Source organism: Triturus cristatus, chromosome 1_1 (assembly GCF_964204655.1).
Source record: "Triturus cristatus chromosome 1_1, aTriCri1.1, whole genome shotgun sequence".
Lineage (NCBI taxonomy): Eukaryota > Metazoa > Chordata > Amphibia > Caudata > Salamandridae > Triturus > Triturus cristatus.
Window position 1 is genome coordinate 22,673,931 of NC_140579.1, and position 25,438 is coordinate 22,699,368.

At 46.4% G+C, this 25,438-nt stretch overlaps 1 protein-coding gene across 1 annotated transcript in view; it reads right to left on the reverse strand.

Moving 5' to 3' along the window:
* The window catches only part of LOC146869187 (DNA topoisomerase 2-alpha-like), a 139,905-nt gene extending 119,731 nt beyond the window's left edge, over positions 1 to 20,174 (reverse strand). The window contains exons 1-16 of the mRNA XM_085642789.1: positions 19,996 to 20,174; positions 15,411 to 15,563; positions 14,562 to 14,652; positions 13,189 to 13,252; positions 11,878 to 12,023; positions 11,649 to 11,746; positions 11,181 to 11,393; positions 9,130 to 9,303; positions 8,562 to 8,663; positions 8,189 to 8,326; positions 7,677 to 7,815; positions 7,134 to 7,291; positions 5,807 to 5,932; positions 4,292 to 4,402; positions 3,827 to 3,932; positions 1,485 to 1,594 (exon numbers count right to left, since the gene is read on the reverse strand). Of these exons, the coding sequence (XP_085498915.1) occupies positions 1,485 to 1,594; positions 3,827 to 3,932; positions 4,292 to 4,402; positions 5,807 to 5,932; positions 7,134 to 7,291; positions 7,677 to 7,815; positions 8,189 to 8,326; positions 8,562 to 8,663; positions 9,130 to 9,303; positions 11,181 to 11,393; positions 11,649 to 11,746; positions 11,878 to 12,023; positions 13,189 to 13,252; positions 14,562 to 14,652; positions 15,411 to 15,563; positions 19,996 to 20,028 (1,962 nt within the window). The 5' untranslated portion in view covers positions 20,029 to 20,174. The remainder of the gene's footprint in view (positions 1 to 1,484; positions 1,595 to 3,826; positions 3,933 to 4,291; positions 4,403 to 5,806; positions 5,933 to 7,133; positions 7,292 to 7,676; positions 7,816 to 8,188; positions 8,327 to 8,561; positions 8,664 to 9,129; positions 9,304 to 11,180; positions 11,394 to 11,648; positions 11,747 to 11,877; positions 12,024 to 13,188; positions 13,253 to 14,561; positions 14,653 to 15,410; positions 15,564 to 19,995) is intronic.
* Between the last annotated feature and the right edge of the window lie 5,264 nt (positions 20,175 to 25,438).

Below are 25,438 nucleotides of genomic sequence, written 5' to 3' on the forward strand. Positions count from 1 at the left end.
TACTCTTAAATAGCAGCACTGCACTTACAGTGCCCAGGAATGGACCTGGGTACTGTAGGGGCACAGGGCTCATGCTCCTGTGCCCACACCACTGGCATAGGGCTCCCAGCTAGAGGAGTGGCCGATGTATGGCAGGGCAGTGTAGGTTGTGGGCATGGCACACAGGGATGTGTGCCATGTCGACTCTTTGTCTTGTCTTGTACCCAAACACTCAGCCTGCAAGGGCAGTGTGTTTGTAGGGTACAGGGCCTCTTAGGTTGGCACAATAAGTGCTGCAGCCCTTACAGGCCTTCCCTGGTCAAGGCATAGGGTACCATTTACCAGGGGCTGACATGTGGTCAGGGTTAGCCAATTTGGCTTTTAGATTTGAGGGAAGAAACATAGGCCCTGGGCACCTGATAGGCAGGAGTGCAGGAGTCCAGGGCACACTCAGTCAAAGTACATTCAGCAATTCAGCAAAAAGTGGGGGCATACCATGCATGAAAGATGGCACTTTCCCACAGAAGACTTTGAGTCCGAGGAGCGACGGGTGCGGTCCCACGAGCGGTCCCGCGAACGGCCCCTAGACCCGGTGCGGCAGTGAGAGGAGTGCTGGACCTCTAGCAACTTCCGGCGCTGCTCCCGTAATGCCTTCGGGTCATGGCACGGCAGTCCCGACAATCCCAAGACTTAAAGCCGGGCATCCCTACGTGCACCAGGAGACAAGAGAAGGAGACAAAAAGTCTAAAAAAAGTGGTCAAAAAATGACAGAGGTATGTGCTCAATCCGGATCTGCGCGGAAAAAGAAAGAACTGACATCACATGCATGGGTGGCGCATAAGTAGCCTCCGTGACGTCATCTCTGCGTGCACAAGGCCAGTAACGGGGGCAGAGCGGCACAGTGCCACTTACTGGCGCGCAGGGGTACTGCTAAGCAGAAAACTTTCCAGATCCAGACGGACGCCTGGGGAATATTCTAAGGTAAGGAATCTATCACTAATGTGTCTCTTTCAGATGTAGTAATTTAACCATCACAAACGTTCATTTTGGCAGCAATAACCGTAAGAAGCACAATTACAACATAGGAAAACCAATTAACGAAGCAATACTAAATGTGGTATCTGCACATTAATTAGTACAATTGACCTTCAAGAGTCAGTTTTAAAATAACAAAATGTGACTGCTTTTAAAATAAAATGTATACAGAAATATTAGGGAGGTTTTTTTTTGGGGGGGGGCAGAGGCAAGTTCTGCAGCGAGATTTCAAAACAGTGTTTAGTTAAGGTAAACATACATTATAAAGTGTTAGATGCACGTCAATATTTGAAAAATTCAGTTTTCTTGCTGCAACCCAACCCCAGAAAAACCAGGGCTGGTCCTGGGACATTGGGCCACCCAATTGTATTCCATGCAGATTTCTGCAGCATCCTTGTTGCAGTGGATAAGGAGAAGCTATTCATGTCTAGAAGCCTGGGTACCAGAAGCAATATAGAAGCATCCATTACCAGGGTGATCGCAGCATCATCTTCAGGGCCCGCATACTTGAATGGGATGCGGTGCCGATTCATTTCAGCAAAGTATTCTTTAGCCTCTTTGGATGTGCTCGTACCCAAACCTAAAAGCCAAATTTTGCTTGGTTAGTTATGCACAACACCACAGTACAGCACGTCACGTGCAAGTCAATTCTCTCCCAGCCCCACAGCCTTTACTTACCTGTCTCAACTACTAATAACAGAATAGGCGCTTCTATGAACAACTTTGGGTCAAGGGCTCACTGTCACTGAATTGAAGCTACCCCGGCTGATGAGGGGGCAATGCCCCGAAACCGTTCACAGGATGATTGTTTCCGGTCCATGGAGGACCTGGCATCGCCATTCGGGCAGGACTGTTCCCATGAGGCACAGAGTCGAGACTGATTTGCATATGGCTGGGTCTAAACTAGGGTGGCATGGTGAGCAAACGAACGAGGGATTTAACCCAGATCTCGACTGGGGTGAATATTTGAATTGCTTTGCATGCCGTCCATCTGTGGGTCTTCAAATTTCATAACCTGGCACTATTCTTTTGTGCTTCCAGGAAGAAAACACTTTGTAAAGAGCCGGAAAACATGATCTAGTAAGTTTTACAGGGGAATATTTGGGGTGGGAGGACGAGTTCCAGTAGAGAAACTGCAGTGCTGGGTGGAAAATCCAAGGTACCGGCCGGTATGTAAAGCAGCCAGTCATGTTTGGAGTAGTGCAATTGTGTCACCAGAAGAGACAGTGCTGGCAAGCAAGCTCCCCCTGTGCCGGCTTGCACTGAAATGGGAGCAGAAAAGCATAGTCTAATGGGAGGTTAAGTGGACACTGAGGCATGTCCATGACAGGTCACAGGAGTAAGTCTTTGGTTAGAAGGACAGTTTGGTGAGCGATGCTGTGGCGAGGGCTCTATCTGGGCATTTTATCTATAGTTGTCTGCAAGGCTGGGTGAACCCAATTTTACTGTTGCACCTTTTGCATTCCCCGTCTAGAGTCCCGCATGAATAGGCTCAAAAGAGGACAAGAGCTCTCGTGCCACTGTTGGGGCTCCATGCAGGCATGCTTTATTTTTTTATTTTTTACTAGCTATGAAAGCTCTGGAGCAAATCACAAGTCATAATGGGGAAGTTCTATATTTCAAGTGGTTAATTCCACCCAGTTGGTCCAATAGCTTCACTATGATACTGCCTATCTTTACACTTCGATCAAGGCCTTTCTTCTTTCTTTAGTTTAGGGGACACTTGTGTGGTCTGCCTTCTCAGCAACGGGGAAGAGCTATCCTTGAGCGATAGCACTATTAAGTGACATCATTTACAGGAGAAGCGCACCACCGTGGGGGGTCTGCGCGTCTTCATACAAGTACATTCTTTGGGGCCCATTCACCATGCAGTCATTGTACGCCTCAGAAGGGATGACATCTCCTTGCGTTACCATCAATAACTTGCTCTGGTCATTTGCTTATGGGCCAAAAATCCACTTAGGAGACCAAGAAACCATTGCACACCTTACTACAGACACTACAGTTGGGATTTTCTTTTTATCAGCAGGGCTGACATTTAGAACCTCTACTACTGGTGGAAGCAGCTTACTTCCTTTGGGTTTAAGAGGATTCAATCGAATGGTGAATTTGCTGGTTAAAGTGACCCGCACACAGCACTGTAGTGACGGTCGCTGAGGTTATGGGCTCATGGTGACTGCAACAGTATCTGCTCTATGGTCGTCTTATAGGTTCAAGATTTACAGAGCAACTTTACAGGCAGCAGGTGCATTTCTCGACCCAGACACCGAACTGCAACTTGGATAAGAGCACTATTAAATTGGATTTTATTTGGAGTTACCTCCACTTCAATAGAATTACCTTTGAGCAAAGTCCTGCTTTTGAAACAGTTATTCTTGTCGTTGGAGCTTTAGTCTTTCACATTTTAATGCCCCTGCCAGTACAGCAAGCTTAGCTGTTAGCTAAAAATCCAAAAGTATCAGGAATGTCACTGCACGCAATGCGTCCTGCTGGCAGCAAAGCATTTTAAATGGTGTGCCAGATACTGGTATCCAAGGCCAAAGAATAAATGGCTAACAAATCTGAATTTATTAGGCTTTGCTGCTAACACCATATTAAAACAATGCACATAAAATAAATTCACCACTACACCTGCAATCTTAGACCCCACGGCCAGCACTGTAAATAGTTGTATATGATGTAGTTTTGAGGACCTCATCAAAACTACATCAGCAGTGATGCAGTATCTAGGCCCAAACCAAATATCACCCTAACAGCTCAAAAATGGCTTACTTGGCTCGTCGTGAGCACTACCACAGGGTTTATAACAAACCTTTGTAGTATTTGATCTTCCAGCTTTTATGGGAGTCTGTGGAGTTTTTCCACTCTTCAAATTCAGGGATACTGTAGAACGACAACTCTTGCTTGTTTTTCGAAACCTAGGGTAAAAAAAGAATCATTAAACTCCAAATCTCATAACCGCAGCAGCTCTTACAATTTTAGGTGCGATAATGTGAGGGAGCTTTCCTTAGATTTAGTACTTTTAACTAACACGCAATGGATGACCTTACAAATAGCAGCCTTTCTAATGATCACCACATACTTATTCACAATAGCTCTTCCAATCCTATCCAGACTGTTTCCAAATGTTCCCTTCTGCCTAGACCAGGCTCAATAAAGGCCTTTGCTTAGCGCGATGGGTCACGTGCGGTGGGCACTGGGCTCCTCGGTATAAACTACACTCCCAGCATTCGGTCTCCCTTTGAGAATGCTTAAAACCATAGCCATTTACATTTACCTTTACAATGGGCGTGATGAACTCTTCAAGGAATTTGTGTTGCAGTAGAGAAGGCCAGTTGTGGTGGATAAAATTAATCAACAAACCTTTGATGTGAGAGCCATCTTGATCCTGCAAGGTAAGCACATTCAGTGAGCAGAGATCCAAAATATCAAAAGCAACCTAATATTGTTCCTGCAACTAGACCCTTGTACAACTGTTCACAATATCTACCTGTTGCGTCAAAATGGCACAGATGGGTAGATGTTATGGGGTGGCGAAAGACTTACCAACTAAGTCACTTGATATCCTAACTGATAGATAATGAACTTTATTCGATATGTAAAAACAATATCGTAAAAGTACATACACAAATATAAAAAATCCAATAAAAACAAATAAAAATACAATTTAAAAGTGCAAGTACACAATCAGAGCATCAAGACATGTCAGCTAAGTCTGCATTGATAACCTCAATCTCAAGGTCTTATTCAGGTAAGATGAAATGGCTGCCAGGGCGAAGGGTATTTCCAAAATTTTTAATTTATGGTAGGCCATTCTGCATGAGCGTAATCCCCATGATATAAGCAGAGGTTTTAAGAAAATAACCCTTGGCAGTTGATAAAATCTGCAAAATAAGATGCAATGAATATTAGATTGGGTTGATAATCCATCACAGGGGCATTTCTCCAGGTCGCTAGACCAACAATTTGGATTAAGAAAAGTTAATAATCTAAAAAAAGTGTCGGTGCGGAAACGGGTCAGGAGCATGCGAATGAAAGGCGATGGTTCTAAGAGTAAGTATTGCTGTATTCCATTCGTGATGGTCGATTGTTGATAGTCAACAATTGTGCTCTTTTGTTTTTCTAAGGACGATCGTTGGGTGCACAAGTGGTTTAGGACGAGACGTTTTAGCGTAACTCTTGCTATATCCTAACCGAAACTGGACAGGCGCGCAACCTCTAAACATTTGGTATTTCGTGCCACGCACTAAAATAATAAGGAGAGGGGGGGGGGGGGATAGGGACCAACAGGTTTCATGTCTATTATTGCTGAAGGGATCATGACATTTCATCAGGACTTATAGGGATGGTAGATACGCACATGGGGATAAGACCATACCCTAAATCAGTTTAATGTATAGTATACCCTCTGGGGGATATGGGGGTTGGGGAGGGGGGAAGAGACCCAATTGTGAGGTCTGAGGGCCCCAGTCGTATGGGCCAGGACGGACTTCACTGGCGTACTGACGGTCAGTTGGCAGTGCTCTTTGACTCGCCGACTTACCCCTCATCCTGCTGATACAATAAGTGTTTTTAAACTTCACAGGGAATTCCAGCCTCGACTTCAGCCCCTTGTACCTAATTTGCAGAGAACTAGATATTTCAAACGGGAATTGGATGTACACAGCAGAAGGCTTCTAAAATGAGTCCTCTAAAAAGTGTTTATCCAACTGGGAATCCTGGCACACAAAACTTCCAGATTACATGGCTTAAGTCATACAGTGCAAGATGCCTTTCACGAGGAAAGCCCCACCTGATCGGTCATGATCATTAGCCTTCCGTAGCGCAGGGTTCGCAGAGACTCGTCGTCATCATACTTTTTCTTGTATTGAAGCCCCATTATCTTGATGATGTTGTTGATTTCAATATTTTCCATGATCTAAACACAAAGGTCATTTTAAGGGAAAGTAGAGCAAAGTAAATGCTTCCTTACAAACCAACCATATTATGGCCACTCCAAAACAAACTGAGACATTCACAGAAAATTCATCTTAATAGAAAATACCTGTTTCAATTATTAATGCAATCTAAAACCATTACTAGCTGGTGAAACGTGCCCTACAAATAAAACATTTCCAAGGAGAACAAATAGGGTCTTTTAATGAATTTGCGAGCCAACATGTACAACCATATAATGATCAAAACATCACTGAAAATTATCAAGATATTAAGTATACTCTCGTACCCGCTTCGGTACTAGCCAATGGAAGGACAGCTCAAACATACCACGGTGCTGGGAGAGCAAGCATGCTCGATGCCACGGCACGCTATACTTTTCTTGAACTCCCATCCAATTGAAAACAAGTATGTTCAATGCAATTAAGAAAGAAATGCGTTTAGGCCCAATTTCCACAACATCTGCAATACAACTGCAAACTAAGATGCACTGCTTAAAAGAATCCCAACAAATACCACATGAATGAAAGACTCTTATAGGGGAACCATCGAGGATAACCATCGTAAGGACGGCGTATTTGCAGGGCTGCTGTATTCAGAGCAAGATAAAGCATAAGCGAGTCAAGAACAGTAGACAGCTAGGCAGGACTTCACGATCAATAGTATATGCATCAATTGGTTGATTATGGGAAGACATTTCACATATTGTTGGATACTTTAGAGAACCAGCCTTCAACCCAGAGACCCCATCTAATTTATGATTCAGAAGGAGAATGGCCTCACAATTGGTATCCATAAGTCGATGGCTTAATTAGTTAAAGTAAGATGCAACACACATTGGGCCAGATTGCAATCTCCAGCAGATGACAGAACCAAACGCTATCACGCTGCCATTAAAGGAAGGAGAAATGTGACCTACAACCTGGGCCTATTCCAGGACAAATTTTATAGCACCGTTCTCACTAGCGAGAAAGACACCGGGTAAAGGAGAGACAAATTAAGTATACACAGCGTTACATAATGTAAGGGTGCAGAGCAGGCCAATTACAAATCATAAAAATACACCTGTGGTCCTTCCACTTCTAGAAGTCCCACAGACTTGGTGGTGCGCAAGGATGGACTTCATTGTAGGACAACCTGACATTTCAGGAGTGGATGAAAAACAAAAGGGCACACACACACACCTGTTTATGAGAAGCTTCACGAACGTTGAGCAATTTCCCTCTCAGGGGGAATACACCATATCTGTCCCTTCCAACTACTCCAAGACCAGACACAGCCAATGTCTTGGCTGAGTCTCCTTCAGTTAGAATGAGTGTACACTGCTGGGAATTCTTGCTTCCTACAAAGGATAGACACTTAATTAGCAAAGAAAGACAATCCGCATGTACATTTGTAGTCAGAGGCAAGTACAGTTCTACTTTTTGAAGTTGAGCGACAAGGATTCCCAATAACACGAACTTAAAGTGATTCCTTTCAAACACCTAAATACATCCAGAAGATGGCAACTCCACTTGTCCTCCCCACCATCAACCCTTACAGCTCAGAACGCACACAATGGCAAAAATCAAGAGCTCCATCCCAGGCTATTTTCTAGTGGTTCATATGCGAGGGGAAACTAGCAGCAGGCCAGCTATAGTGCCTAAACTGGATGCAGAAAAGAGGTAGAAGCATACAATTCACAACTCCTTGTTCAACGCCACAATAATAAACGATTAAGCACAAACCTGCATCGTTGGCATCATCCAGTTTGGGAATGCCTTTGATTTTGGTGTGCTTCACTGCCGAACATTTCTTATTCAGCTGGGACTGGGCTTTGAACTTCACCCAGTTCAGGATGCTTTCAACGATTCCACAATTAACAGCCTAAAACAAAACAACACAACTGGACTGGGTCAGAAGGCTTCTTGCTCCCAGCCTGACATAGGGGAGAAAAATGAGACCAGGTCCCTAGCCACAATCACGATCCATACAGGCTTCCCCTCCAGCTAACTTGTTCAACAGAAACCACAGACACATTAATTGAAAAGATCTCAATGTTAAGTATGTGGAAGAAAAATAATACTTTTTAGCCACAGAAGCCACAAGAAGCAAAGCTCATATGAGCAGAATTATTAAAGCAGGTGTGGGGGATGCAAATATGCGCGACAACGAAACAGCGTCTCCCTGAACATTAGATTATCAAGAACGGATTTGCATTTTCATGGATCAAGGAAATTTTTGAAAATTCCACACTTACTGCTTTCACAAACTTTTCAGACAACGGACACTTGGATCCAAAGCTTTTGGCCTGAAGAGTCATGTTTTCCTTGGTCTGGGAGTCAAATGTTGGGTTTTCAATCAGGGAGTTCACAAAGATCCACATGTGGTTCTTCACCTGCAAAGGAGTAATAAAGGTGTTACGACTTCTATGTGGAAACACCACAAATCGGACTACTTTTCATTTTCCAAACCGATTTCTGCACCTACTTCAAAATGTAACCAAAATGGTTAATAAACTGAAGGAATTGTGAGAAATGGTTTGCGTTGTGGGGAAGCACTATCATCTACAATTAATTAAATTAATGTTACAAGGAAAAATCCCCATCTGCGCTCACTGAGTGGGAACATACCTGAAATGGCTTCACTGCAACGCCACCTTTGTTTTTCCTCTTCACAACATCAATCAGTTTGGCAATAATCTGGTCAGCAACGAAGTCAACGTGCCGACCACCCTAAAGAGGAAAAAAGTTATGTAAAATTAATTTTTACAACCTACTAATGCACGGCTAGATCCAACCGAGAAGCCTGGCACACTACACTGGAGGTACTACTTGTGTGTATCAACACTACTTCTGCAGGAGAGCAATATCACATTGGCCCCTTCCTTCAATATAGCCCCCATGTCCAACTCAGAAACGATTGGCCCGGTTCCAGGATACAGCATAAAGTGCTGTGCACGAACTGAAAAACGTATTTCACGTTTCACAAAATACTAGTACGGATACCGTTCTGGAGGCTTCATTGCAACTTTCTTCCGCCTCAGAACTCTGCATCACCACTCCTGATCTTCTAAAAAGGGATGGTCTATTGAAGCATGCTAACATACTAACTGGGAGTTGAAAGAGGACTTGAAATGTATACTAATTGTATCAAATAACTCCCTTAAGTAGATCAAACATGAATGAGAGAATGAGATACCTTTGTGGTGGCAATGCTGTTTACAAAGCTGATCTGCTGGAAGCCCTTCTCGCTCATCGTCAGACACACCTCCCACCGATCGTTCACTACTTCATGGATCACTTTCAGGGGGTTGCCAGTCTCATCAACTCGGTCCTTCACGTACATCTCCACATAGCTACGGAATCCACTGACCTGTGGCGGCGGTAGAAGAGGAAAGAGAAGAAGACAGCAATACAATTATTTACATTGACCAGTGGTAAGGATCTCAGCCAGACAAGACCACTTCTCTGTTTTAGCCGAAAACACTGGCAGATATTGCAACACTGACTAAAAAGTCTTGGATAGCAGTAGAAAAGGCATTCAAAGTCCATTCCGGTGTTTCAGTAGCCTGTACGTTAGTATTTTTCAGAATAGAAAATATTTTCCATCATTTAAACTCCTCGTAATGCCAAATAGTCACTGAATTATACCTCACAAAGCATGCACTGAGATAACGCACAAGGAGAATTTGGTGAAAAAATTCAAGTTAACCCCATTACTGATAATCGAATGTGACTAGATTTAGAAACTGGAGAGGATAAGATCCTCAATTCTAGTCTCGTGAGTTATGGAACCTCTTGCAGAATAGGTGCGATGAGACTCCGCTGAAAGGGTTCACTGGAGAGAGATTAGGAGGAGAATGCCTTTAATATGCGGATATGCTTACCTATGTGTATCCAAGAGTCAGATACAGGACACCCACAGGATGCTGGTGTACCCCCTTATACATCAACTGGATGGGAACTAACTAATTAGACCCCCCTAGTGAAAGACCTGGCTCTACCATGTGGTGAAACCGAGTCCCAACTCTGGGACCTCAGAAGTTTGCTCAATCGGGGGCTCTGATCATATAAAATTGTTTTGCAGACCTTTCCCTACACAATGTACAATCCGTTCCAGATATTAACAGCTATGCCATGGTCTGGAACTCTGGTGGGATAAACTTAAATCTGTTCTGAATTGAAGCCTCCACGACCTAAATGACCTGTAGACAAGAACAGCCCAAAAGCTCATTTGCGGACTCTCCAGGTTGTTAGGAACGAAGCCAGACCCTTCCAAAAACCTATGGGGTAAGAAAGCAGGAGTTCTGGAGACTGGGAGAGGGTGAGTGGGCAGAGGCACAAATGGCCTCACACACTCCCCTCTTCCCTCCATAGACTGACCCCATCGAAAGGTCTTCAAAGAACAGACTTTCATCCGGCTACAGTGGCAAACAGGTAGTGCTCCCAAACCCAATGGTCTGCGTTGTACGGACATCTAGGTCCCATTTTTCCATGCAATGCGTCAGTGCCCAAGGATTACTCAATATTGGGGGAAAATACATTAAACACTGGGGAAGGTGGCGAGTTGCCCCATTGAACCAGACCCCAAAACAGGTATTCACATGATGGGGGTTTGGAGGCTCGATTACTGCCTGATCCTGATCAGCAGTGGGCTTACTGGTGCCCAAGAGGGACCCTGCAGCTCGATGGAGGCGCGAAGAAGCCCCTCCACTGGGAGGGTGACGTAGAACCAAAGGAAACAGTATACAATCCAGGAGTCTGCATTAGGAAACGCAAGACATGGGATCTGTTGCACGTTACTTGACGTACATGAAACATCGTAACCATCAGTGCCGGCCACATGCCCGAAAATGCAGAATGGCAAAAACCTGGACGATTCCCCGCAAGACAGCAGACATTCTGAGATGATAGTGGTTTGGTAGGAGACCTACGCTTCTCCAGTGCATCGGCAGCCAGCGCATATGCAGACGATGAGGTCAATGGTCTATAGAAGCCCCATCACAAGAAATGTGTTTTAATACTGCTGAGGGCACCATCTTTCTGGGAATTCACAGGAAATTAGTTAAAACGCGCAAATCTCTGAATGACCCAATGTAGGAGAAGCAGTTTACATCCAACAGTCCATAAAACACAAGTACATAAACCGCTGAGAAGAATGAAGGCGTCGTCAAGTGAGCAGTGGATAGAACTCTGAAGTAGCGCAACAAAGCACCCAGCTGGACTCCAGCGAGGTCATTGAACACTCACCGGCAGCTTCCTCCCGTTGAGGAAGACTTTGAGGCCCTTGGCAGCGCCAGCGAGGTCGTAAGCTCGACGCGACATGAGGGCCACGATGTCCGCGTCCAGGACGTCCATCTTGAATTTGCTCAGATCAGGTTGGAAAGTGATGCAGGTGTAATCGTCACCATCAAAGTACTTCAGCTTGGCGTCCGCTGCGTTGGACATGTTGTCTGTCCAGGTCTACCAAAGAACAAAAGCCACACAGGTAAATCTCAGATGCAACAGCACTGGCAGAGCCAGCTTCCATTTTGCTGTAGGAAACGTGTGGCACAATACGATTCGGACTCTTGCTGCCCAACCAGAGGGTAGAAAAATATTACACAAGGGGTAGATCGGGACACTCGTTTTCTGCATCCTCTAGTTAACCCAAACCACTAGCTTCGACACTGCTCCCTAGTTCGTTGCCCCGGCTGGTCTGAACACACTGCTCTGTACCTGTTTGAACAGTTTCTTGTACTCCCGACATGCAGTCTCCACTGTAAATTTGGTGCTGAAGATGTTACACAATTTTGCTCCATAGCCGTTTCTTCCACCTGAAAAATATTTGTGTTGAAACAGGTTACTTTTATATGAAACACACAAAAGACGGCGCTGGCAGCAAGAACATGGAACAAACTATTCAACGGTGTCGTGTTATCGGCCATGAACTTCAAACATGGGTTACCTGTAACTTTCTTCTGGTCGTCGTCATAGTTACTGGAAGTTAAAAGCTGCCCAAATATCAAAGCAGGAACATAGACCTTTTCACTCTTGTGTTCCACCACGGGGATCCCTTTTCCATTATTCCACACGCTGATCGTGTTGTTCCCTCTGAAAAATGCAAAACACATGCAGCAGTCACAGGGCACAAAGTTTCGCTCCACAAAAAAATCGCCACTGGCACAGAGCATCCCAGGAAAGCTCCATGGTCTGCCAGCATTGCACAGAATCACTGGAGCATTCCCGTGCGACACCCTACCTTTGATTACACCCAGCAGCAACTGGACAAGAGGCATATGTGTATAAAACGTACAAACATGGTCATGACAAATGCTTGGATGTCTGCAATGCCAAAAATGGACACATGATGGCAGCAGAATGCCATGCCGTACAAGTTATGAAGCTTATTAGCGGGCACTAGTGCCCCCCCGACACAATGGAGGTGCGAGGCAAGGTACATTTCCGCGATTTGTACGCGCTGAACTACATCTCATTAGCGCCTGGAACCCACATTACAACATTGTAGCGAGACGCTCGCTATAACAAATTCAGATTATAGCATTAACACTGTATTTTTTTTTTTTTTTTTTTAACCCTGGTACCATCAGACCATATCTTTAATTATTCAAGCAGACTCGGAGGGCTTTTAAAACAAAGTGACAGCTCCGGATACACAAGAAAATTGTGTCCGTCATACATAAGCAGGACCACTGCAATTATGCCATTCAGCGGCGTTTTCCCCATTATGGATTTTGCCGCATTCGCCACACAGCCCATCATTTGCTGCATAATCTGCAGTCTGAAAATTATTTTTAGCTCAAAGGGAACAACATGTAAGTGGTGCGGCCCATGTTGCCACACAGTGGAATGCCCTATGCATCTTTCAGCTGTGAACCGCTGTTTGAATGCTCCGCTTGTACTAAAGAGGCAAACTTTTACCCTGACAGCGTTAACGTGAACTGACAAAATTATGAAGCAATACCAGCGCAAAACACGCCACATTAGGATGCATAAAATGCCCTTTCCTGGTACATAATTTAGTCAACCCCGACGCATAACGTGACCCTCCCCTGCTGCACAATACTGGTGGCCCTGTGCATAAATCATAAGAGAAAGAGCAGACTAAAGCATCCTAGTGGACTTGCAACAGTCATTTCTGCCTCTCATTGGTACTAGTTGCAGCCAAGGCTGAAGGATGAAAGCCGGAGCCGGCCACGCAGAATTTTAACATGGAAGGTACAAGGCAGAATTAGAAGGAGAGCGCAAGATTACTTACGGGTCGATATCAATCTTGATGCAGGACATGCTGCTGTCCCTCTGCTTGTTATCAGCAGCGTTCACTGAAAGAGAAGAGGGGCGCCGACTGGCAGGTCACTGCACACATCTATACAGGTACTTACGCAGTTCTTCTTACACGTTGTACAATATAAATATGGCGCCCTGATTTCCGTTTTTACTGATTGTTACAGATGAATACAGACCGAGAACCATTCATTTTCTGGTCTGTATTTTCAATGTGGATAAAAACGAAAATTGGGTGCTTTTTGAGGGATTCTAAATACACTGCCATGACTGCCAGGCCAATAACTGTGTGGATTGATAGGTAAGAGGGGTAAAAAAAAGAAAGGAATTGTAGTAAAGAGGCTTAAACAGCAGTAAATATGCACAACGCTGAAAAAGAAATGGGCATATTTTCCTATAATTGCATTGATTTATCTTCTGGGGGTGTTCCTATTACTGAAAACTGGCAGGCATTCAAACAGGACTCCATATTTATTGGGTAAATAAACGTGGAAATATACCAGTTTCAGCTTGTTTTCACAAAACCCATAATAAATACGAATAAATAGATAAAGTTGACAAACAATAAATATGGATAAATACACACAGAAATGTCAGAAAATAAATACCATAAAAGTGGAAGCCCTAAACATAAAATTGATTCACACACCCTCAAATGCCAGCCTTTGCTAGAGCTACCATGACTGCTGTATGGCGTAAATCTTTGAACAAGCTGTCCAACGTGGTTTAAGATTAAAAACATTAAAGTGGAACAGGGAGTGGAAGCAATGTGTTGCGGGGGTGAGAGGGGGAGAATATGGTAATATTGAACTAACAGGTGTTGGGGGAAGGAAAACAGATTGTCACAGGTGGGGGAAGCATCGGAGAAGTACATGGGCAAGCATTAAGGGGGTGTGGATGGAGAGAAGGACACAAGGGCAAAAAGCTCAATAAAATATGCACAGTCACTGAGTGCTGAACACAAAATATATATATATATATATATATATATATATATATATATATATAGCAAAAAATAGCGGAAGCCGATATCAGCCAATCAATTGCAAAGAGGGAATGCCATGGGAGGGACAGGCGCAGAACTGGCAAGCTGGGACACGAAGAAGTTAAATGAGAGAGATACTAAATCTAATGAGAAATGGGCAGGCGCCAAACTCATGTCCTTGGATAAGCAACAATATGCTTTACAACAGACGAATGGCTCGACCTAAAAACAGGAAATCGGGCGATTTTCAAATTGTGCACCCCATTAAGTCTTTGAGTTACCTGTCCAACATCTCATACTATTTAAAATAGATGTATGAGTTTTTGATTTCCGGGCGGGTAATGTTTACCAATTAAACATACCTAAAATTTCATCAAAGATTTTGTACAATCCAGGAACAAATGTCACATCTCTGCAGTTCATTCCAACCGCTTCATCGTACACCCACATTTGCTGAAAGAAAGAAAAAAGATTGTATTTTGTGCTGAAAGAAAGAAAAAAGATTGTATTTTGTGCATGACTGAGGGGCCAGCAAATATAGTGAAATAGACCTGTTCACAAGTAGGCCCCAATCAATGTTCCCAAAGTAAGCATTAACAATTTCATGCCCAATCTTTTGAGGTACAGTTCGTGTAGCTCAGGCAACACCTACGAGTAGTTTGTGGGCTCCTGGTATCTCTCCAGCCACCTGTTAAGTAGCTTGTCTAGGTGCAACCTAGCCTGCTAAATTTGAAGTTTTTGCTTGTATTCAAGAAGAAAACGTGTATATTTTTAGAACTCAACCGGATGTTTGGAGAAAAATGGTTGATTTCCAAATTATTTTGAAAATGGATACATGAATGATAAATCGTGAGACATTGGGGAGTCTCATTACTAATATTACCCTGGTGCGAAGGGCACTGCAACGAGGACTGTTTCCTATTCACTATATAGACGCTTTCCAAATTGATAAAGCATTTTTCACATTACTGCTGGTGCCCTGGCTGGACGCATGGAGGTGATCACTGCTGGTATTATTGCGTGGTGTGGCCACGACTCATCTTCTATGACATGATCACAATTACTACAGTAACATGAAGGGTAGATCAGCATCACTTTCATTGAACATAATTAGCTTTCATTACAGAAAACGTTGGAGACCCCTGCTTGCACCTGAACATAAGGGGCTCTTTCATAGTGCCAGTAAACACCACCTTTCTGCCCCCCCTTACCTGTGTCACCACCTCGACAGAGCCAATGTACGTGTCCGGTCGGAGCAGAATATGCTCCAGCTGCGTCTTCTTCTGGTAGATTCTTTCGACGGAAAGCCTTCTGTCGGCATCGCTGCTTTTCTTCACTTTTAAGACCGGCGTGTTCTCAATTGCCTGAGACGGAAGCAGATGCAAACCAATGAACTACGCTGCAAGCAGTGTCTGAGCACTAGGTTCTGCACGTGCATGACTTAATCCACTCTAGAAACCTGCTCGATTTACAATTTCTAGTTATAGCTAGATTCAAGATGGCAAGTGCAAAACAAAAAAAATAGTGTACTAGCTTACAGATTTCACCACAATGTAATGCTCACTGTACATTTGTGAATGGCTCAACTGTAAACGTTTTGGATAGTTCAAGATACATAGACAAACGAGATACAAATGCCGTGAAAGTGTTATATAGTAAAGGAATCGACTACAAGCGCTAATTGATCAGAACTATCTATTAAATCGAATGCCCTCCGACAGTTATCACAAATATTAGGGTACACCAACTTTCCCTTGTTTTGACAGACAACAGTTTAACGGTACAAAAAGCCAAGACGCAGTATCTGTGGCAACATGATAGGTCTCTCGGAAGCCTCTACAACAGGGATGCAAACAATGTAAGACCTGGGGTCACCAAGCCCTAAGGGGGTAACGTGACTCGAGCGGATGGGCACCCAAAGGCTTTTGTGTAAAGCGACCATACAACACACACCCCCTCTGAAGCAGGGAACGCACACAATAAGGGACGCCACACTGTAGGGTTTAGGTAAACAACTCAAGTTTATCTACGCAGTTATACGTCAATACAGTTCATTATATGTAAATGCAATTCATTAGATGTAAATGCAGTTCATTACATAGGTTAGCATCTGTTACACCACTCATACACAACAGTGCTGTAGGCAGTACCTGGTGACCTCAGCGCTATATTCCCCAGCAATTCCCTCTGAGGCCCTAGGCCAAACTCGTATACCTTAACATCCGCTGTACGGACTGGGAATCGTAGCGCCACACCTGGGGTCTAGTAGGGACTCTTGCAGCCTGCGCGGGCTTACCGCCACCCCTGGTACCCTTAGCGCCTCAGTGGGCGATTACCGTGCTACACGCACCAATCAGGCCTTGTACACCTTTGAACAGAGCTTGAGAACACAGCGCTACTCGTGATAATTAAGCTTTGAATCCTTGTGAGCAGAGCCTGCAAACATAGCGCTACTCGTAATAAGCCAGCATGAAGCACTTCTGAGCAGAGCCTACAAACACAGCACCACTCGTAATAGGCAAGCATCCGGCACTTCTGTGCGGTTCGTGGGGCACAACGCTACTCGCGATAAGCAAGCCTTAAGTAGGCGGTCCACGGCTACGCGACAGTCTTGGGTGAACGGGGCAATCCCTCGGAGGGGTGTCAAAGTCTTGGGTGAACGGGGGGGAACTCCCATGGAGGGGAACCAGGGTCTCAGGGTGCGGTGCTGCTCCCCGTCTGTAGGGGAGCGCACCAGGTCCGTCCCAAGCCTCCCGGGCTTACCTTGATCTCGACGTCTGGAGGCGTCCGACCCAACTCCGGACTCCGCAGTCAGTCCTTACGCGACGGGGGCGGCCACGGCCTCCCACACCTCCGCCAGCAGCTGCGACGGGGCCCCGGGCTTCTCCGCGGGCCTCGACGAGGGGGCACACTTCAGGCTTCCGGGCCGCGGCGGTGAGCGCACTCTGGTCCCCGCGCCGAAGGGGGGGGGGGGGGGGGTGTCAAATTAAGCGGGAGAGTTCCGCGCTCAACGGGGATTGATGCAGGGGATCTCAGGTCAGGGAGCGCAGGGGTCTCAGCGCTAGTACCTGGTTGATCCCCAGCAGTTCCGCAATCAGCTTTAGCATAAAGTTTCAGTGTTCAGGTTTGACATGAAGTCTCAGCATTCAGTTTCAGCATGCAGTCAGGACATGAGGTTTCAGCATTCAGTTTCAGCATGCAGTCAGGACATGAGGTGTCAGCATTCAGTTCCTGCATTCAGTTGTGACCTGAAGTCCTGATGGCGCAGATGTCTCTGGCGCCCTTGGGGGGTTCTGTTCCTGGGGGGTAGGGATTGAGTTGGCGACTAGGTCCTTCCTAGTCAGGCTGGGCAGAGGTTCCCTGGGTCCTCCTACTGCTGGGCAAGATTAGTGGGCTTTACAGGATCCCTCACTCACTTAAGAGGCAGCACCTAAATCCTGTCACTCTCAGAGGCATAAGTCCCTGGCTAGGCCCTACGGCCTAAAACTCCTGCGTGGATTCTCCAGCTCTGCTTTACCCCACTGGCCAACTGACTAGAAAAAGTTCTCTCCCTCTGTTAAGTATCCCTAGGTCAGGTGACCTCTAACCAAGGCGGCAAAAGTAAAAACCACACCTCCCTTCTACCACTAATCTGGGCCACAGATATGCCGTTCCCACTCAAGTCTCACATGCACATATGCATCTTACGTCGCAGTCTCACATGCACAGACATGCATCTTACGTCGCAGTCTCACATGCACAGACATATGCATCTTACGTCGCAGTCTCACATGCACAGACATATGCATCTTACGTCGCAGTCTCTCCTGCACAGACATATGCATCTTACGTCGCAGTCTCTCCTGCACAGACATATGCATCTTACGTCGCAGTCTCTCCTGCACAGACATATGCATCTTACGTCGCAGTCTCTCCTGCACAGACATATGCATCTTACGTCACAGACTCTCCTACACAGACATATGCATCTTACGTCGCGTCTCACATGCACAGACATATGCATCTTACGTTGCAGTCTCTCCTGCACAGACATATGCATCTTACGTCGCAGTCTCACATGCACAGACATTCGCATCTTACGTCGCAGTCTCACATGCACAGACATTCGCATCTTACGTCGCAGACTCTCCTGCACAGACATATGCATCTTACGTCGCAGTCTCTCCTGCACAGACATATGCATCTTACGTCGCAGACTCTCCTGCACAGACATATGCATCTTACGTCGCAGACTCTCCTGCACAGACATATGCATCTTACGTCGCAGACTCTCCAGCACAGACATATGCATCTTACGTCGCAGACTCTCCAGCACAGACATATGCATCTTACGTCGCAGACTCTCCAGCACAGACATATGCATCTTACGTCGCAGTCTCACATGCACAGACATATGCATCTTACGTCGCAGACTCTCCTGCACAGACATATGCATCTTACGTCGCAGACTCTCCTGCACAGACATATGCATCTTACGTCGCAGTCTCACATGCACAGACATATGCATCTTACGTCGCAGACTCTCCTGCACAGACATATGCATCTTACGTCGCAGACTCTCCTGCACAGACATATGCATCTTACGTCGCAGTTTCACATGCATCTTACGTCGCAGACTCTCCTCCAGACATATGCATCTTACGTCGCAGTCTCTCCTGCACAGACATATGCATCTTACATTGCAGACTCTCCTGCACAGACATATGCATCTTACGTCGCAGACTCTCCTGCACAGACATATGCATCTTACGTCGCAGTCTCACATGCACAGACATGCATCTTACGTCGCAGTCTCACATGCAGACATATGCATCTTACGTCGCAGACTCTCCTGCACAGACATATGCATCTTACGTCGCAGACTCTCCTGCACAGACATATGCATCTTACTTCGCAGTTTCACATGCATCTTACGTCGCAGGCTCTCTTTCAGACATATGCATCTTACGTCGCAGTCTCTCCTGCACAGACATATGCATCTTACGCAAGTTGCAGACTCTCCTGCACAGACATATGCACCCCCATGCCGCAGACAACTGCACAAACATGTACCCCCACGCCGCAGACAACTGCACACACATGTACCCCCACGCCGCAACCTCTCTTGCACAGACATGTACCCCCACGCCGCAACCTCTCTTGCACAGATATGCATCTCACACCTGCAGACATGCATCTCGTAACGTGGTCTCAAGCAGATGGGATAATCTCCCACTGCCTCAGACATCTCTCCGAACCTCATCTGCTAAGCCATGCGTCTCCCACTGCAGTCCCATCCGCAGAAACACGTATGACCTTACCTCGCCACAAAACTCACTCCAATTAACACCGCTGTCACGAGAAAACGAAGCTAGATTTCTTGAACCATAACGGCCAAACGGCCCGCGCGTGGAGGTGACCCGCCACCTCTCTCAGGAGTGGACATGCACGGGGACAATGGACAGGCTGGAAGCCAGGGTTTACCTTCGAATCGTCTCTGGCGCGATCAGGCTAGACGTGGACCTTCCCGCCCAAACGTCAGGGGCAGACACGATGAGCCCGCTCCGCCAAAGCCACTGCCTCACACAGCCCCAAGCTGAGCCCCCACAAAGAACACTTTCAAGCACATGAGGACCCCCAAAGTCTCTACCCGCCTCAAAGTCTCATTTTTCAGGAGAACGTCTCCCTGCTCGCCAACCCTAGCTCGCCCAGAAGATGCTGCCCCCTGAGGAAGATTCCCTCCACGATAACCGAGGAGATCAGCACTCAAAACTCGTGTGTAATCCGTTCCCCGAGCTTATTTGAACTACGACTCACCTGCAGGGGCACGGACTCTCTAGATTCCTCCATGGCGCGAACAAATGATGGAAAACACACGCAAGAACGATGAAGCCGGGGGCGGAGAGGCGCCGATGCACAGACCCTGGAGAACGCTGATGACAGCCGACCGGTGAATGAAGCACTGCCGCCCGCTTTCAAAACTTTCAAACTACGACCCGCCCCTCTCGGCCCCCAGCCAATAGGCTACGACCTCACGGAGAAAACAACCAATCGATGCAGGTTTTAAGATACAAAATGGCCAATCCGCTACCACGCTTTGAACAGGAAGTGAGAGGCGGTTGAATTTTCAGTTGGTTCCCGAGGGATTTTTTTCCAAATTGTAACCACTCAGGAGCAGGCTGAATACGGCGAACAAGTGCGTGAGCGAATGAAAAGTGAGACGTTTGTTCTATGATTGTCTTTTAAATGCTGGAAGTTGATGACAGCCGCGTGGTCGGGAACATAAAGGAGGGACTAGCAAAGTCTAATTGTTTTTGGTACTTTATATTTCCAGTTGATGGTTCACCCTAAACATGGTTGTATTGTTTCCATCGCTTGCCTTTTCAGCTTTATAATTTCCAATAAAAGACACAAAATGTCGAAAAGTAGATACCGTAAAATCTTTCATAGAATGCAATTTGTTTAAAACGGAAATGTCCAGTGTATTTTCATTCAACTGTCTGACAGTTAGCACCCCCTCACGTCAACGTCATTCTCTCGGAGTCCCGCCCACCGCTTCATGGGCTCATTAACAAATCCCCCCAGTTGCTCTGCCCTGCTCCCGGTTTCGCACTTCAACGGTGGAAACCAGTTCGGTTCCGCCTGACGCTTAGCAAGTAACAAATTATGAAAAACAATATTCTGTAAAAAAAAAAAAAACGGTGCCAAATTAAGGTGCTCGTAATACAACGTGTCTCTTTTACATTACATCTTTTCAAACGGCCGCTTCCAAAACGTAGAGCTAGAAAGGACTGTGCATGTTTGTTGTGGCAGGAAGAAAGGTATCGTAGTCGGATTTATCTGGGATAACTTTATTGTACTCAAATCCCAAGGGCCCACGAGCAGCCAGCAATAGCGCCGACAGCTCAACACGAACTGCGGGCGTACACTCCCCCTCATGACATCACAGCTCCGCTCTCCCCCCCTGATTGGATGATGAAGTCAGGGGATAATAGGAAAGAAAGAACAGACTGTGTTCTCCTACTCTATGGCCCATACAATAAGTTATATTCATGTACAACATCTCCCTTCCTTAACAACAAAAAATAATACATAGTTTCATTCCATCACAAACTCTTCGTAGCGCCTAGGTGCTCCTATTTGTCTTCCCGGTCTACCTGACCCGTAAGATCGTGGACATCCTACAAGGCCTGTGCTGGTTTTACCTTGACTCGCGTCATGAGCCTCCTGCTTGCTAGCCTGCTCCTTTTTGGGGCTAATCCCATTCCGCCCACTGATATCACCGGTCTCCTTCCCCCACATCCTCACTTCCAGCACCAGTGTCATTTCCTGTCCTTTCTGTGGTGGAGGTGTTTGCATCACCCTCTGCATCATACATACTCCTGTAAGCATCCTCATTCTCTTGCCACTCTAGAACACTGTCGTCACCCCTAGTATCACTTGCATGACTCCCTTTCAGAATAATTTCTTCCTGCCCTGCTTTGAGCTTGACTACATCGTCCTTGCTTCGCCATCCTCCACCTTCCAAACAAACCGCCCCTTTGGTCGCTTCTTGCACACGTACAGGAAGACCAAACACAGACTCCCCTTTCGCTACCTTGTGCGGCTTCTTTACCAACACCCAATCTCCCTGCTCTATTTCTTTTACCTTGGCTTTATTTGCAGCATCAGCGTACCGCTTGGCGCTCTCTTGTTTGGACACAATTCGCTCCCTGACTCGTAACGTCTCCTCTTGTATGACCTCCGTTTTTCTTTCTCACATCGTACCACTCATTATACTTGGGTGTAAGTTCACTAGTACACCTCCTCCCTCTCATCAGATAGAATGGTGTGTGCCCTGTGACTTCATTCGGGGTGTTATGATAAGTGCGCATTTTTTCAGCAATGAACTCTTTCACATCCATATTAGACGCAATGGCCAGCTGGACTCCCTCTTTGATAAACCTGTTCATTCTTTCCACTTGGCCGTTACTTTTCGGGCTATACAATGGAGTTTTCTCCTGCTTGATCCCCAGCTTGGCCAGGAAATCCATCATCTGCCTGGACACTAGCTGAGTGCCATTGTCAGAGACCATGACCTTCGGTTGTCCCTCCAATGCAAAGACCTTCCTTAGCATTTTAATCACCCGTTCAGTGGTAACATCCCGAACAAACTTATAGTGCACCCATTTGGAGTAGTAGTCCGTGAGCACAAAAAGAAATCTGCAGTCTCCCGGCAACAAGGTGAATGGGCCCGCAAAGTCAATAGCAATCTTGCTCCAGGGGCCTATCGGTATGTCCACCATCTGCAGTTCTCCTTTGCTGGTCTTCCAGTGCTTGTCGGCTCTCAGACACTGCTCGCACCGGTCTATGAAGTTGCAGACATCGCTGCTCATTCCTGGCCACCAATAGTACATCTTCAGAAGGTTCTTGGTCGCGGTGCTGCCCGGATGGCCTTTGTGGGCAATCTTGACCAGTTTCCCACGTAGTCCCTCCGGAGGTAAAAATAAGTCATGCCGCTTCAAGAATCCGTTTTCTATGGTCAGCTCAGCGCTCACCTGCTGGAAACATTTGAGCTCGCCTTGCAAGTTCCGAACGGGAGGCCATTGGGATGTCATGTGGTCCATCACCTTTCGAATAGTCGTGTCTCTTTTTTGATGAGCTAGCCACTCTTCTTCCGTGATGGAGCCATCGCATATGACCGTTGCGTCCACCAACGCCACCACGCACTCCGTGTCGTCTAGAGAGGCGTCTTCTTTCCTGTTCACCGGTAAGCGCGACAGGCAATCCGCCCTGCTGTTGAGGCCGCCCTTGATGTGTCGAATCGTAAAGTGATACTTCTGCAACTTGGACAATAAGCGCAGCAGCCTCGAACTGGCCTTCCCATTACCGCGGCCTTCTCCATCCATCATGTAGATCAACGGTTTGTGGTCCGTAACGATCTCGAACACCTTGCCCCACAGATAATTTTTAAGTTTCTCCACAGCCCATACGCATGCAAGCGTCTCGCGCTCAATGGTGCTGTAGTGTCTCTCCGCTTCGCTCAAGGTTCGCGATATAAAAGCGATGGTATTCTCCTTCCGCCCTTGGAATTGGCAGAAAACGGCTCCAATGCCCTTGGCGCTGGCGTCGACGGTGACCACATTCCGTAGATCTTTATTGTAAGGTTGCAATACTGACGCTACAGCGATGGCTTGCTTGACGGACTCGAATGCTAAATCCTGTTCCGCCGACCAGAGGTACTTTTCATTTTTCCGCAGCAGTTTCCGCAATGGTTCAACTGTGGTCGCGTATCCATGCAAGAACTTTGAGTAGTACTCGCTAAGCCCCAGGAACGACCGCAGGGCATCCTTATCGCCTGGGCATGGAGCTTCTCGGATCGCTTTCACCAGATCATCTTTGGGCGCTATGCCGTCCGGAGTCAAGACGTGACCCAGGTATTCTATCTTGCCCTCCATGAACTTGCACTTGTCTTTGGAAACGGTCATACCCTTTTCCCCCAGAACTTCCAACACCTTGCTCAGCAGTTCCAGGTGCTCCATTTTGTCACACGTGTGGATCAAGATATCATCTTGGAACGCCTTGACCCCGTCCATATCGCAGAACAGCAGGTCCATCAATTTCTGAAAAACCCCTGAAGCCGAGGCAAGACCAAAAGGCAATCGGACGTACCTATATGCTCCAAACGGGGTGATGAAGGTGGTCAGTTTTTTCGAATTTTCGGTCAGACACACATGATGGTATGCTGATTTCAAATCGATCAGAGTAAAGTATCTAGACCCAGATGTGGACGATAGGATTTCTTGGATATTAGGTAGCGGATGACAGTTTACCAGTATATTCTTATTGAGGGACCGTAGGTCCACACATAGTCGGATGTCTCCTGTCTTCTTCTTTTTGGACACGACAATTGCGGACACCCATTCTGAAGCACCCGCTTCTTCTATCACTCCTTCCATTTTAAGTTTGTCTAACACAACTTTCAAATCAACTCTGACTGAGAGGGGCACTGTCCTAACCTTATGTTTCACTGATATCGCCCCTTCCTTTAATTGTATGTCGTGCACAAAACCTCTCACACATCCAACTTCATTCATGAAGACTGCGCTGAACTTATCTATGACTCCTGATAAACCACCCCGCTCACCCTCAGGCTGAATATAGTTTACCCAATCATCACGCAAGACTATGGGATCCGCAGCGCCTGGGACTAGGATCACACCCAATTTCGCTAGATCTTTCCACCCCACCAGGCTTCTCCCTTTCTCAGCCACATAAATTTTCGTAGCGATCATCCTTCCTTTGAAGGTGAGGGTGTCGCAGAAATAGCCTTTCATCTCAATGTCCTGCTCCCCGAACGCTTTCGGATTCACATCAGTTTCAGTCAACAGCACATCGCGCCATTTCACATCAAATGTTGTATCGGATATCAAAGTAATGGGGGAACCTGAATCAGCAGTAAACGGCAACTCCACATCCCCAATCATAACTGAGCCTATGGGCCCCTTCACGCGGCCATCCGCCAAATCAATAGATAGCACAATGTCCGTACACGTTTCTAAGTCGCCATCACTCACAGAACTGACTCTCACACTGCCCCCAGGTTTCCTTGTTTTACACACAGCAGCATAGTGACCCACTTTTTTACATTTGGTACACTTTTTACTGAGCGCGGGACACGTCTTGCTGTCTGCCAGGTGGTCCTGCGCACCACATCTAAAGCAAGCGAGTGGTTTCCTGCTCACCCCCCTATCATTCACTGCCCTGTCAAGAGGCTTATGCTCATTCTTTTTCCTGTCTTGCAAATAAAACACATTCGAAGCATGGTTAGTACTAGCAAGTTCCTTTGGGGACACCAGTGATCTCTCGATGGCCTTTGCAATGGACACCACGTCTTTAAGTGTGGGGTTCCTACATGCCAACAACCTCTCCTGCACCTTCTTAGAATGGCAGTAAAACACCACTTGGTCTCTGATGTACGTATCAGTCATATTCGCAGTCTTGCGCCAGGACGCGCAAACATGCAATATATTCTTCAATAGTCTCTCCCTCTTCCTGCTTTCGCAACGCGAACTTGTGGCGCCCCACCATAATGTTACTTTCTTCAGAGAACTGCAGCTCAAGCCTTTTTACTGCCTCCTGGTACTCATTAAGCGGACTGAACACTCCCGGCGGATTCTCGTACTCCGGTAAGCTGTCGAAGACCTCCTGACCGGCCTTCCCCAGCAGTCCGAACAGAAGAGCTTTCTTGCGTTCCGCATCATACCTCTTGCCATCAATG